General features: G+C 34.9%; 3 protein-coding genes across 3 annotated transcripts; all 3 read left to right on the forward strand.

The window, feature by feature from the left end:
- The first annotated feature begins 635 nt into the window (after nucleotides 1–635).
- Nucleotides 636–2,213, forward strand: LOC113756771 (polygalacturonase-like). The gene is made up of 4 exons (XM_027300309.1): nucleotides 636–767; nucleotides 927–1,238; nucleotides 1,348–1,863; nucleotides 1,959–2,213. The coding sequence occupies exons 1-4, from the start codon at nucleotides 636–638 to the stop codon at nucleotides 2,211–2,213; spliced, it is 1,215 nt and encodes a 404-aa protein (XP_027156110.1).
- A 4,563-nt stretch (nucleotides 2,214–6,776) lies between these two features.
- LOC113756772 (polygalacturonase-like) lies at nucleotides 6,777–8,354 on the forward strand. Its single transcript, XM_027300310.1, has 4 exons — nucleotides 6,777–6,908; nucleotides 7,068–7,379; nucleotides 7,489–8,004; nucleotides 8,100–8,354. Exons 1-4 carry the CDS (start codon nucleotides 6,777–6,779, stop codon nucleotides 8,352–8,354), a joined length of 1,215 nt encoding a protein of 404 aa, XP_027156111.1.
- A 4,341-nt stretch (nucleotides 8,355–12,695) lies between these two features.
- Nucleotides 12,696–13,479, forward strand: LOC113756774 (polygalacturonase-like; the record flags this gene model as incomplete). Its single annotated transcript, XM_027300311.1, has 3 exons — nucleotides 12,696–12,827; nucleotides 12,987–13,298; nucleotides 13,408–13,479. Coding segments are annotated over exons 1-3 (516 nt in total), but the record flags the coding sequence as incomplete, so codon positions are not given.
- Between the last annotated feature and the right edge of the window lie 65 nt (nucleotides 13,480–13,544).

Consider the following 13,544-nt stretch of genomic DNA (forward strand, 5'->3'; position numbering starts at 1 on the left):
ACCATAAGGGACCATAGAAAAATTAGCCATTTGCAAAAGTATATGTGTGCAGGCCAATATACATCATTTCTAAAATAAAAAATTATCTCTTTCAAAAGAATCTGATTCGATGTAGCTCAATTTGGATAATTTTGGAATCCTATTAATACATTCCAAGCAACTCGATTTCGATAATTTTGGAATCCTATTAATACAACGATCCCTTTAGTTTAGCACATTGTTAATCACTTTACTGCGAAGAACTATAAGCTCTAAAGATTTCAAATTACTATTCAAAGTTGCAAACCATTGACCATCAGGAGATCCACCCGCGTTGAAAAAATCCATCCTATATCTGCCATTCTAATTAACCGTTTTTAGTTAATATAAGGTTGATGTTTTGACCAGATTAGGAGATCAAGAAGGGAGAGATGGTGGGATAGAGAAAGGGAAGAACGGTAACCGAAGTTATGGCCACAACTGTACCACAACACTCGAGTCTCTTACGAACCACGAACATAAATTTTGGTAACTAACGGTGCCAAACTCCTTGTCACCACTATAAAAAAGCTACAACTGTTGTTAAGATTACACTATTCAAATAAAACAAACGCAAATAGTGGGAAAAAAAAAGAAAAAAAAAAGAAGAGCAAAAGATGGCAAGAGCATTAGACATCATATTGTTGTGTTCATGGCTGTTCTTTACATGCATTGCCCAGGCCCAAACTGGACCTATTGATGTCACTCAACTTGGCGCAAAACCAGATGGCAGTGCTGACATGAGTCAGGTAATTAATCTTAATCTTAATGCAGAAGCTACATACATCGAAATTGATTTGGTTGATTGATCAGTTCACCAAAATTTGGAGAAAAGTTCGTGATTTGTCGAAAGCATTGTCCCCATTGAAATAAACAATTGGGCTCTAAAAGATTTGCCATTATTGCAGGTTTTGGCGGATGCTTGGAAACAAGCATGTAATTCTACAACAGCATCTACAATTTTGATTCCAAATGGCACATTTTTATTGAAAGAAGCGAACCTTGAAGGTCCTTGCAAAGCTCCCGTTGAGATTCAAATACAAGGCACCATCAAAGCACCTGAAGATCCTGCACAAATAAGCAAGGATAAGGAATGGATGACAATTATATACGTTGACCAATTGACACTCTCCGGAGGTGGTACCTTGGATGGCCAAGGAGCCAAAGCTTGGACCCAAAATGAATGTCGTGTAAAAACCGAATGCAGCAAACTTCCAAATGTGAGCCAGCTTTTACAACATTGAATACATACCTATGAATGTTTTGCCAACGATACACGAGTTCAATTAGTAATCTGATTGTTGTGCCTTTTTTAACTTGAAATTGCAGACTTTGAGCTTGAATTTCGTCAACAACACTGTCATCCGCGACCTAACTTCTTTGAACAGCAAACTGTTTCACGTGAATCTTTTCGGATGCAACAATATAACATTCCAACACTTCACAATCACAGCACCTGGGGACAGTCCCAACACTGATGGTATTCACATTGGACATTCCACTGGAGTAGTCATCACGGATTCAAACATAGGAACCGGGGACGATTGCATCTCAATTGGCGATGGTGCCAAACAAGTTAACATAAGCAAAGTGACATGTGGACCTGGCCATGGAATCAGTGTTGGAAGTCTTGGAAGGTATGACAATGAACTGCCTGTTGAGGGTATCTTTGTTACCGACTGCACCATCTCCGGTACTTTAAATGGTGTAAGAGTAAAGAGCTGGCCAGCTTCTAAAAGTGGCAGTGCCACCAATATGCACTTTGAAGGTATTATCATGCAAAATGTCAGCAATCCAGTGATCATTGATCAAGAATATTGCCCAAACAACCAATGCACAAACACTGTAAGTTAAAAAACATGCATGCTAAGACAATCAAATTCTAAACTGCATTTCTTTTCGAGCTAATTTTTTTCTCTCCTCGTTCTTTTGATTTACAGGCCCCATCAAGTGTTAAGATTGCTCAGGTCAGCTTCAAGAACATCACTGGCACTTCAGCAACACCAGCTGTTGTGACTCTTCTTTGCAGTAAGAGTATCCCATGCGAGGGTGTAGAGGTTGCTGACATTGACTTGGCATACAATGGCAATCAAGGAAATGTGTCAAGCAATTGTGCCAATGTGAAGCCAGCTCTGAGTGGTAAGCTGAACCCTCCAATCTGCGCCAATGCTACCGTTCCGGCTCAGGCTGCTTAGATTCCCGCAAGCGTAGGAACGAGTTCGAAATTTTTTTTTCTCCTTTTTTTTCTTTCCCCCTTTCTGACAGATAGATTTCAGGTCTTATTATTTTTTGAATCCATTCAAGAAGTAATTTTGTTAGATGAATCCATACTATGTATGAAAATATCATTAGTTTTGATACTTTTGAAAACAAATAAAATAGTCTCAATTTTTGTCGTATTCTAATACCCTTCATCTTATAATTATGTTTGTTGTTTTTCAATTAATTGTATCAACTGTTACAAAGACGAAATTCTCCTTTACAAACAGGAAATTTAACTTGTAATGGTCATTAAATTACCACACTCCCAACTAAAACTTTTATCTACATTACACTTCATCATTAGTTATGTCACATATCAAACTTTCTTATTTATTGTCAATATCCCTGTTAAAAAAGTACTTGCGGGAGAAGGAACGTTTTGCTTGTTCTTTGTGTTGCAGTGTACTTAAAATTAAGGAAAAAGAATAGAGAAAAAAGAGAGAAAATCAACTATCTCTGCCAATGAAGTTTAAACTAATGACAATAAACCGCTGTAGTCAAGAACAATCAGATATATAGGATTACTTGCAACCCATTGTTAATAAACACTACACCCAAAAGAATGCATATTGCTCATGTTCAAACAAAATGCATCTATTCAAGTAAAAAAACATTGCATCTTACTTCATATTAAGCAAATTTATTGCAATGCTAATGAACTTTTTATTTTCTATCCTCTCATCTCTCCCCATATCTTTTTTGTCCCCAACTATCAGTCTCTAGATTCGACTTGAAGCCTTCCCATAATCATTGGGTCAACTTTAGTGATTGCAACATTATCGAACTTTTTCTCGCATAATAAGAAATAATAACCAAGATAAGCATGCATACAACTTCTACGCAAAGAATTACTTCCCCTTGGCAAAAAAAATTCAGGCCACCAAGTCCAAAGAAAAACATAAAGTGTTTGTTCATCTACTTTCACATGTACAAAGTTAACCCAATAACTGAACTCTCACAACTTGTGTGTCATTTACTATCAAGTTGAACAACGCACAGGTCTGGTAGGTAAATGAGTTTGCTGGGTGGGCAGTGGAGAAGGATTAAGTGGGTGGCGCAGTATAAAAAATGACATGGAATGACACAAATCCAAAAAGCCAATTCTTTTATACTAATGACCTTCCATAGATTAATGATACAAATTAAGCCATTGATATAAACTCCATTGTTATTCCTGCCCTTTGATGTGCATAATCGTTTTACCCACTTAACAGTACTGCTTTGTAGATAGAAATATCGTAGTGTAATTATTAAGCATAATAATATTATGAGTGTACAATAACATTGGTAAAAAATGACAGTGTCATAGAGTTGGAGTTATAAATAATCTAAAAACCATAAAAAGAAAAAATAGCATGAAGAATACCAAACTTAAATAAAGTTTTCAAAAAGAAAATTGGTCGAAGAAAATGAAAAATATAGAAATTCTGTCTCATAAAGTCGACAATGTAAATTTAATATATGTATATATATATATATAACATGTTGTATTTTGAGATAATATAATCTTATCCAGATGGATTAGGAATAAACTAATTACTTTACCAACAATTTAGGAGTACCTATATTCACAACAGATCATCGGCTAAGAAAACAATAAGCATGCCCATTTTATGTTTTGGAAATAAATTAGCACCATACAAACAAATTCACATGTATGTCCACCCAGAATTTTTTTGCTTTTTCCAGATGAGATTACTAGTATTAGTGATTGTACACAAATTAGGATATATTACTGTGCGCTTAGGTAATTGTTGGAATGATTATTTATTTTGGTCCAAGATTTAGATAAAGCTGCCTAAAATCGACCAATAACCCAGCTGCACTCATCATAAATACAAGTATAATGACACTAACGTCATGGAGTAAAACTTGTTTCTGTTCTTAAACCTATTCGACCCCAACACTTCTATAACGAAAATGCTGCTTCCAATTCCAAATTGAGCATCAAAAATTGGGACAAAGATTACGAAAAGAGAAAATAGCATGCCGGACGGGGAGTTGGATTTTTGGTACTGATAACTACCAATTTTCCAAAATAATATTTTTTTTTTTTTTAAAAAAGCAAAAGTGGTACTCTGCCATATCTATTTCTTCTTCTACCGTCCTTGCACATAATTTTTTTTAGCCAAAATATGTGACACCACATTAATTTTTTTTAACATTCCAGTCCCTCGGGACTGAAATGCACAATGCTAAAAGATGTAAGAGTATCGCTGCACATGATTTTGAATTTTTTTTTGTTTTGAATTGTTCGTGTAGTCTCAATTTAATTCTTTTAGCACATCCTGGGCCTTATACCAGTGCAACCAGACTACTTGTTTTCCTAACATTTAACAGTGTGCAATCTTTTCAATAGTTTGGCCGAAAACTATCTTCTTATAAAAGCATTGTACACATTGGCAGAATCTCAATTATTTTTTAGATTTCTCAAGCAACACATATACTTGACTTTCTTCAAACTCATACAACACATCTCTCTCCAATAGATACAAAAAAGCTTGTCCCCAAGTAGGTTCATATTTTTTTTTAATGATATGTACTATTAAGTTGTGGACAGATATATTTCATATAATTTTCCTATGAAGCACAAACGATAGTAATGATTTTACACACATACAAAAAATTTTCCAATGACAAGTATAAATTACAAGTGAAGTATTTCAAATTATCAATTGTTTTTCCCTTTTGGACACCAAAAGCATAGGATATATTACTCCAAGTAAAGATGCTTGAAATTTTCTTATTCTTCTTTGGATCAGAATCATAATCATTCCAAGTGTAACCGCACTCAAAATTTAAAAAAAACTATCAATGTGTAGCCACACATGATATATGTAGCTACACTATTCCTATTTTTTTGTTTGACATTTTGCATTCTACTCCCTTGGGACTAGAATGTAAAAAAAAAAAAATATGTCACCGTACAAGTTTTGGTTTAAAAAAAATTTAGAAACAAATAAAATTTAGCCGGTCGCCGTACATGAGATATGCGGTCCCCATGTACAGCGATGCTACAACATGAGACGAATGTGATAGATCCCGACAAATACCTTTTTTTTTACCATTATTTGTAGAAATTTTCCTCGATAGGCAATCAGCCAGTTGCACCCGAATATTATGGATATTATTCATTGAAAAACAATAAAGTTTCTTGAGGTTAATTCAGAAGAAAATAAAGAAAGAGATTCGATTAGTGTCTACAAACTGATGAATAAATTTGATAGCTTTTTGAAATCAATCTTGATCAAATGTCATATATGCGATCAGTGGCACCTGACCTTCCAAAATTTAAGCAATGTCTACGTTTCATGTATAAACCGGAGAAAAGATGTTTGCTTTAACAACTTGCCTATTTGGAACAAGAACATGTTCATGTTTTCACTTAAAATGAGAAAATATGAACTCGTGCAAATTAAGAAAACGGAAAAAAGAAACTGTTAAACCACATTTTATATGACATAGTTATCTTGAATCTTGATTCTTTGGGTATTTGTACTGTACAGCCATCTCGTCCACCGATTGTGATTCACGAAAGATTATATTACACCAGCCTTTCTTGAAGTTTGTCAAATTAAGCAAAGTGCTACCTCTAGTTTTACGAGTTTACCACTCTTCAATTTTAACATGCTCATATATAAGCATTTTAGCTTTGAGGCATTAATATCACAAAGTATATATACTGCAAACACCCAAATTTGTCATTGTGAAATTTTATAGATCCAAATGAGATATTGTCTTCACAGTCGAATTAAGCATAGGCAAAAATCAAAATAAAGGAAAAAAACTTGATAGTCTTGAATAGGGAGGTCATTGTAGATCTTTAAAATTACTACAAGGGATGTCTTCGTTTTATGACAAACCATAAGGGACCATAGAAAAATTAGCCATTTGCAAAAGTATATGTGTGCAGGCCAATATACATCATTTCTAAAATAAAAAATTATCTCTTTCAAAAGAATCTGATTCGATGTAGCTCAATTTGGATAATTTTGGAATCCTATTAATACATTCCAAGCAACTCGATTTCGATAATTTTGGAATCCTATTAATACAACGATCCCTTTAGTTTAGCACATTGTTAATCACTTTACTGCGAAGAACTATAAGCTCTAAAGATTTCAAATTACTATTCAAAGTTGCAAACCATTGACCATCAGGAGATCCACCCGCGTTGAAAAAATCCATCCTATATCTGCCATTCTAATTAACCGTTTTTAGTTAATATAAGGTTGATGTTTTGACCAGATTAGGAGATCAAGAAGGGAGAGATGGTGGGATAGAGAAAGGGAAGAACGGTAACCGAAGTTATGGCCACAACTGTACCACAACACTCGAGTCTCTTACGAACCACGAACATAAATTTTGGTAACTAACGGTGCCAAACTCCTTGTCACCACTATAAAAAAGCTACAACTGTTGTTAAGATTACACTATTCAAATAAAACAAACGCAAATAGTGGGAAAAAAAAAGAAAAAAAAAAGAAGAGCAAAAGATGGCAAGAGCATTAGACATCATATTGTTGTGTTCATGGCTGTTCTTTACATGCATTGCCCAGGCCCAAACTGGACCTATTGATGTCACTCAACTTGGCGCAAAACCAGATGGCAGTGCTGACATGAGTCAGGTAATTAATCTTAATCTTAATGCAGAAGCTACATACATCGAAATTGATTTGGTTGATTGATCAGTTCACCAAAATTTGGAGAAAAGTTCGTGATTTGTCGAAAGCATTGTCCCCATTGAAATAAACAATTGGGCTCTAAAAGATTTGCCATTATTGCAGGTTTTGGCGGATGCTTGGAAACAAGCATGTAATTCTACAACAGCATCTACAATTTTGATTCCAAATGGCACATTTTTATTGAAAGAAGCGAACCTTGAAGGTCCTTGCAAAGCTCCCGTTGAGATTCAAATACAAGGCACCATCAAAGCACCTGAAGATCCTGCACAAATAAGCAAGGATAAGGAATGGATGACAATTATATACGTTGACCAATTGACACTCTCCGGAGGTGGTACCTTGGATGGCCAAGGAGCCAAAGCTTGGACCCAAAATGAATGTCGTGTAAAAACCGAATGCAGCAAACTTCCAAATGTGAGCCAGCTTTTACAACATTGAATACATACCTATGAATGTTTTGCCAACGATACACGAGTTCAATTAGTAATCTGATTGTTGTGCCTTTTTTAACTTGAAATTGCAGACTTTGAGCTTGAATTTCGTCAACAACACTGTCATCCGCGACCTAACTTCTTTGAACAGCAAACTGTTTCACGTGAATCTTTTCGGATGCAACAATATAACATTCCAACACTTCACAATCACAGCACCTGGGGACAGTCCCAACACTGATGGTATTCACATTGGACATTCCACTGGAGTAGTCATCACGGATTCAAACATAGGAACCGGGGACGATTGCATCTCAATTGGCGATGGTGCCAAACAAGTTAACATAAGCAAAGTGACATGTGGACCTGGCCATGGAATCAGTGTTGGAAGTCTTGGAAGGTATGACAATGAACTGCCTGTTGAGGGTATCTTTGTTACCGACTGCACCATCTCCGGTACTTTAAATGGTGTAAGAGTAAAGAGCTGGCCAGCTTCTAAAAGTGGCAGTGCCACCAATATGCACTTTGAAGGTATTATCATGCAAAATGTCAGCAATCCAGTGATCATTGATCAAGAATATTGCCCAAACAACCAATGCACAAACACTGTAAGTTAAAAAACATGCATGCTAAGACAATCAAATTCTAAACTGCATTTCTTTTCGAGCTAATTTTTTTCTCTCCTCGTTCTTTTGATTTACAGGCCCCATCAAGTGTTAAGATTGCTCAGGTCAGCTTCAAGAACATCACTGGCACTTCAGCAACACCAGCTGTTGTGACTCTTCTTTGCAGTAAGAGTATCCCATGCGAGGGTGTAGAGGTTGCTGACATTGACTTGGCATACAATGGCAATCAAGGGAATGTGTCAAGCAATTGTGCCAATGTGAAGCCAGCTCTGAGTGGTAAGCTGAACCCTCCAATCTGCGCCAATGCTACCGTTCCGGCTCAGGCTGCTTAGATTCCCGCAAGCGTAGGAACGAGTTCGAAATTTTTTTTTCTCCTTTTTTTTCTTTCCCCCTTTCTGACAAATAGATTTCAGGTCTTATTATTTTTTGAATCCATTCAAGAAGTAATTTTGTTAGATGAATCCATACTATGTATGAAAATATCATTAGTTTTGATACTTTTGAAAACAAATAAAATAGTCTCAATTTTTGTCGTATTCTAATACCCTTCATCTTATAATTATGTTTGTTGTTTTTCAATTAATTGTATCAACTGTTACAAAGACGAAATTCTCCTTTACAAACAGGAAATTTAACTTGTAATGGTCATTAAATTACCACACTCCCAACTAAAACTTTTATCTACATTACACTTCATCATTAGTTATGTCACATATCAAACTTTCTTATTTATTGTCAATATCCCTGTTAAAAAAGTACTTGCGGGAGAAGGAACGTTTTGCTTGTTCTTTGTGTTGCAGTGTACTTAAAATTAAGGAAAAAGAATAGAGAAAAAAGAGAGAAAATCAACTATCTCTGCCAATGAAGTTTAAACTAATGACAATAAACCGCTGTAGTCAAGAACAATCAGATATATAGGATTACTTGCAACCCATTGTTAATAAACACTACACCCAAAAGAATGCATATTGCTCATGTTCAAACAAAATGCATCTATTCAAGTAAAAAAACATTGCATCTTACTTCATATTAAGCAAATTTATTGCAATGCTAATGAACTTTTTATTTTCTATCCTCTCATCTCTCCCCATATCTTTTTTGTCCCCAACTATCAGTCTCTAGATTCGACTTGAAGCCTTCCCATAATCATTGGGTCAACTTTAGTGATTGCAACATTATCGAACTTTTTCTCGCATAATAAGAAATAATAACCAAGATAAGCATGCATACAACTTCTACGCAAAGAATTACTTCCCCTTGGCAAAAAAAATTCAGGCCACCAAGTCCAAAGAAAAACATAAAGTGTTTGTTCATCTACTTTCACATGTACAAAGTTAACCCAATAACTGAACTCTCACAACTTGTGTGTCATTTACTATCAAGTTGAACAACGCACAGGTCTGGTAGGTAAATGAGTTTGCTGGGTGGGCAGTGGAGAAGGATTAAGTGGGTGGCACAGTATAACAAATGACATGGAATGACACAAATCAAAAAAAGCCAATTCTTTTATACTAATGACCTTCCATAGATTAAAGAATACCAAACTTAAATAAAGTTTTCAAAAATAAAATTGGTCGAAGAAAATGAAAAATATAGAAATTCTGTCTCATAAAGTCGACAATGTAAATTTAATATATGTATATATATATATATATAACATGTTGTATTTTGAGATAATATAATCTTATCCAGATGGATTAGGAATAAACTAATTACTTTACCAACAATTTAGGAGTACCTATATTCACAACAGATCATCGGCTAAGAAAACAATAAGCATGCCCATTTTATGTTTTGGAAATAAATTAGCACCATACAAACAAATTCACATGTATGTCCACCCAGAATTTTTTTGCTTTTTCCAGATGAGATTACTAGTATTAGTGATTGTACACAAATTAGGATATATTACTGTGCGCTTAGGTAATTGTTGGAATGATTATTTATTTTGGTCCAAGATTTAGATAAAGCTGCCTAAAATCGACCAATAACCCAGCTGCACTCATCATAAATACAAGTATAATGACACTAACGTCATGGAGTAAAACTTGTCTCTGTTCTTAAACCTATTCGACCCCAACACTTCTATAACGAAAATGCTGCTTCCAATTCCAAATTGAGCATCAAAAATTGGGACAAAGATTACGAAAAGAGAAAATAGCATGCCGGATGGGGAGTTGGATTTTTGGTACTGATAACTACCAATTTTCCAAAATAATATTTTTTTTTTTTTAAAAAAAGCAAAAGTGGTACTCTGCCATATCTATTTCTTCTTCTACCGTCCTTGCACATAATTTTTTTTAGCCAAAATATGTGACACCACATTAATTTTTTTTAACATTCCAGTCCCTCGGGACTGAAATGCACAATGCTAAAAGATGTAAGAGTATCGCTGCACATGATTTTGAATTTTTTTTTGTTTTGAATTGTTCGTGTAGTCTCAATTTAATTCTTTTAGCACATCCTGGGCCTTATACCAGTGCAACCAGACTACTTGTTTTCCTAACATTTAACAGTGTGCAATCTTTTCAATAGTTTGGCCGAAAACTATCTTCTTATAAAAGCATTGTACACATTGGCAGAATCTCAATTATTTTTTAGATTTCTCAAGCAACACATATACTTGACTTTCTTCAAACTCATACAACACATCTCTCTCCAATAGATACAAAAAAGCTTGTCCCCAAGTAGGTTCATATTTTTTTTAATGATATGTACTATTAAGTTGTGGACAGATATATTTCATATAATTTTCCTATGAAGCACAAACGATAGTAATGATTTTACACACATACAAAAAATTTTCCAATGACAAGTATAAATTACAAGTGAAGTATTTCAAATTATCAATTGTTTTTCCCTTTTGGACACCAAAAGCATAGGATATATTACTCCAAGTAAAGATGCTTGAAATTTTCTTATTCTTCTTTGGATCAGAATCATAATCATTCCAAGTGTAACCGCACTCAAAATTTAAAAAAAACTATCAATGTGTAGCCACACATGATATATGTAGCTACACTATTCCTATTTTTTTGTTTGACATTTTGCATTCTACTCCCTTGGGACTAGAATGTAAAAAAAAAAAAATATGTCACCGTACAAGTTTTGGTTTAAAAAAAATTTTTAGAAACAAATAAAATTTAGCCGGTCGCCGTACATGAGATATGCGGTCCCCATGTACAGCGATGCTACAACATGAGACGAATGTGATAGATCCCGACAAATACCTTTTTTTTTACCATTATTTGTAGAAATTTTCCTCGATAGGCAATCAGCCAGTTGCACCCGAATATTATGGATATTATTCATTGAAAAACAATAAAGTTTCTTGAGGTTAATTCAGAAGAAAATAAAGAAAGAGATTCGATTAGTGTCTACAAACTGATGAATAAATTTGATAGCTTTTTGAAATCAATCTTGATCAAATGTCATATATGCGATCAGTGGCACCTGACCTTCCAAAATTTAAGCAATGTCTACGTTTCATGTATAAACCGGAGAAAAGATGTTTGCTTTAACAACTTGCCTATTTGGAACAAGAACATGTTCATGTTTTCACTTAAAATGAGAAAATATGAACTCGTGCAAATTAAGAAAACGGAAAAAAGAAACTGTTAAACCACATTTTATATGACATAGTTATCTTGAATCTTGATTCTTTGGGTATTTGTACTGTACAGCCATCTCGTCCACCGATTGTGATTCACGAAAGATTATATTACACCAGCCTTTCTTGAAGTTTGTCAAATTAAGCAAAGTGCTACCTCTAGTTTTACGAGTTTACCACTCTTCAATTTTAACATGCTCATATATAAGCATTTTAGCTTTGAGGCATTAATATCACAAAGTATATATACTGCAAACACCCAAATTTGTCATTGTGAAATTTTATAGATCCAAATGAGATATTGTCTTCACAGTCGAATTAAGCATAGGCAAAAATCAAAATAAAGGAAAAAAACTTGATAGTCTTGAATAGGGAGGTCATTGTAGATCTTTAAAATTACTACAAGGGATGTCTTCGTTTTATGACAAACCATAAGGGACCATAGAAAAATTAGCCATTTGCAAAAGTATATGTGTGCAGGCCAATATACATCATTTCTAAAATAAAAAATTATCTCTTTCAAAAGAATCTGATTCGATGTAGCTCAATTTGGATAATTTTGGAATCCTATTAATACATTCCAAGCAACTCGATTTCGATAATTTTGGAATCCTATTAATACAACGATCCCTTTAGTTTAGCACATTGTTAATCACTTTACTGCGAAGAACTATAAGCTCTAAAGATTTCAAATTACTATTCAAAGTTGCAAACCATTGACCATCAGGAGATCCACCCGCGTTGAAAAAATCCATCCTATATCTGCCATTCTAATTAACCGTTTTTAGTTAATATAAGGTTGATGTTTTGACCAGATTAGGAGATCAAGAAGGGAGAGATGGTGGGATAGAGAAAGGGAAGAACGGTAACCGAAGTTATGGCCACAACTGTACCACAACACTCGAGTCTCTTACGAACCACGAACATAAATTTTGGTAACTAACGGTGCCAAACTCCTTGTCACCACTATAAAAAAGCTACAACTGTTGTTAAGATTACACTATTCAAATAAAACAAACGCAAATAGTGGGAAAAAAAAAGAAAAAAAAAAGAAGAGCAAAAGATGGCAAGAGCATTAGACATCATATTGTTGTGTTCATGGCTGTTCTTTACATGCATTGCCCAGGCCCAAACTGGACCTATTGATGTCACTCAACTTGGCGCAAAACCAGATGGCAGTGCTGACATGAGTCAGGTAATTAATCTTAATCTTAATGCAGAAGCTACATACATCGAAATTGATTTGGTTGATTGATCAGTTCACCAAAATTTGGAGAAAAGTTCGTGATTTGTCGAAAGCATTGTCCCCATTGAAATAAACAATTGGGCTCTAAAAGATTTGCCATTATTGCAGGTTTTGGCGGATGCTTGGAAACAAGCATGTAATTCTACAACAGCATCTACAATTTTGATTCCAAATGGCACATTTTTATTGAAAGAAGCGAACCTTGAAGGTCCTTGCAAAGCTCCCGTTGAGATTCAAATACAAGGCACCATCAAAGCACCTGAAGATCCTGCACAAATAAGCAAGGATAAGGAATGGATGACAATTATATACGTTGACCAATTGACACTCTCCGGAGGTGGTACCTTGGATGGCCAAGGAGCCAAAGCTTGGACCCAAAATGAATGTCGTGTAAAAACCGAATGCAGCAAACTTCCAAATGTGAGCCAGCTTTTACAACATTGAATACATACCTATGAATGTTTTGCCAACGATACACGAGTTCAATTAGTAATCTGATTGTTGTGCCTTTTTTAACTTGAAATTGCAGACTTTGAGCTTGAATTTCGTCAACAACACTGTCATCCGCGACCTAACTTCTTTGAACAGCAAACTGTTTCACGTGAATCTTTTCGGATGCAACAATATAACATTCCAACACTTCACAATCACAGCACCTGGGGACAG

Source organism: Coffea eugenioides, unplaced genomic scaffold (genome assembly GCF_003713205.1).
Source record: "Coffea eugenioides isolate CCC68of unplaced genomic scaffold, Ceug_1.0 ScVebR1_2482;HRSCAF=3514, whole genome shotgun sequence".
Classification (NCBI taxonomy): domain Eukaryota; kingdom Viridiplantae; phylum Streptophyta; class Magnoliopsida; order Gentianales; family Rubiaceae; genus Coffea; species Coffea eugenioides.

Excerpts from the sequence above, each read along its gene's own strand:
- LOC113756772 (XM_027300310.1), top strand. The coding sequence starts at position 6,777 with ATGGCAAGAGCATTAGACATCATATTGTTGTGTTCATGGCTGTTCTTT. Across the intron at positions 6,909-7,067 it reads GCAGTGCTGACATGAGTCAG|GTTTTGGCGGATGCTTGGAA; the intron begins GTAATTAATCTT and ends CCATTATTGCAG. Across the intron at positions 8,005-8,099 it reads ACAACCAATGCACAAACACT|GCCCCATCAAGTGTTAAGAT; the intron begins GTAAGTTAAAAA and ends TTTGATTTACAG.
- LOC113756771 (XM_027300309.1), top strand. The coding sequence starts at position 636 with ATGGCAAGAGCATTAGACATCATATTGTTGTGTTCATGGCTGTTCTTT. Across the intron at positions 768-926 it reads GCAGTGCTGACATGAGTCAG|GTTTTGGCGGATGCTTGGAA; the intron begins GTAATTAATCTT and ends CCATTATTGCAG. Across the intron at positions 1,864-1,958 it reads ACAACCAATGCACAAACACT|GCCCCATCAAGTGTTAAGAT; the intron begins GTAAGTTAAAAA and ends TTTGATTTACAG.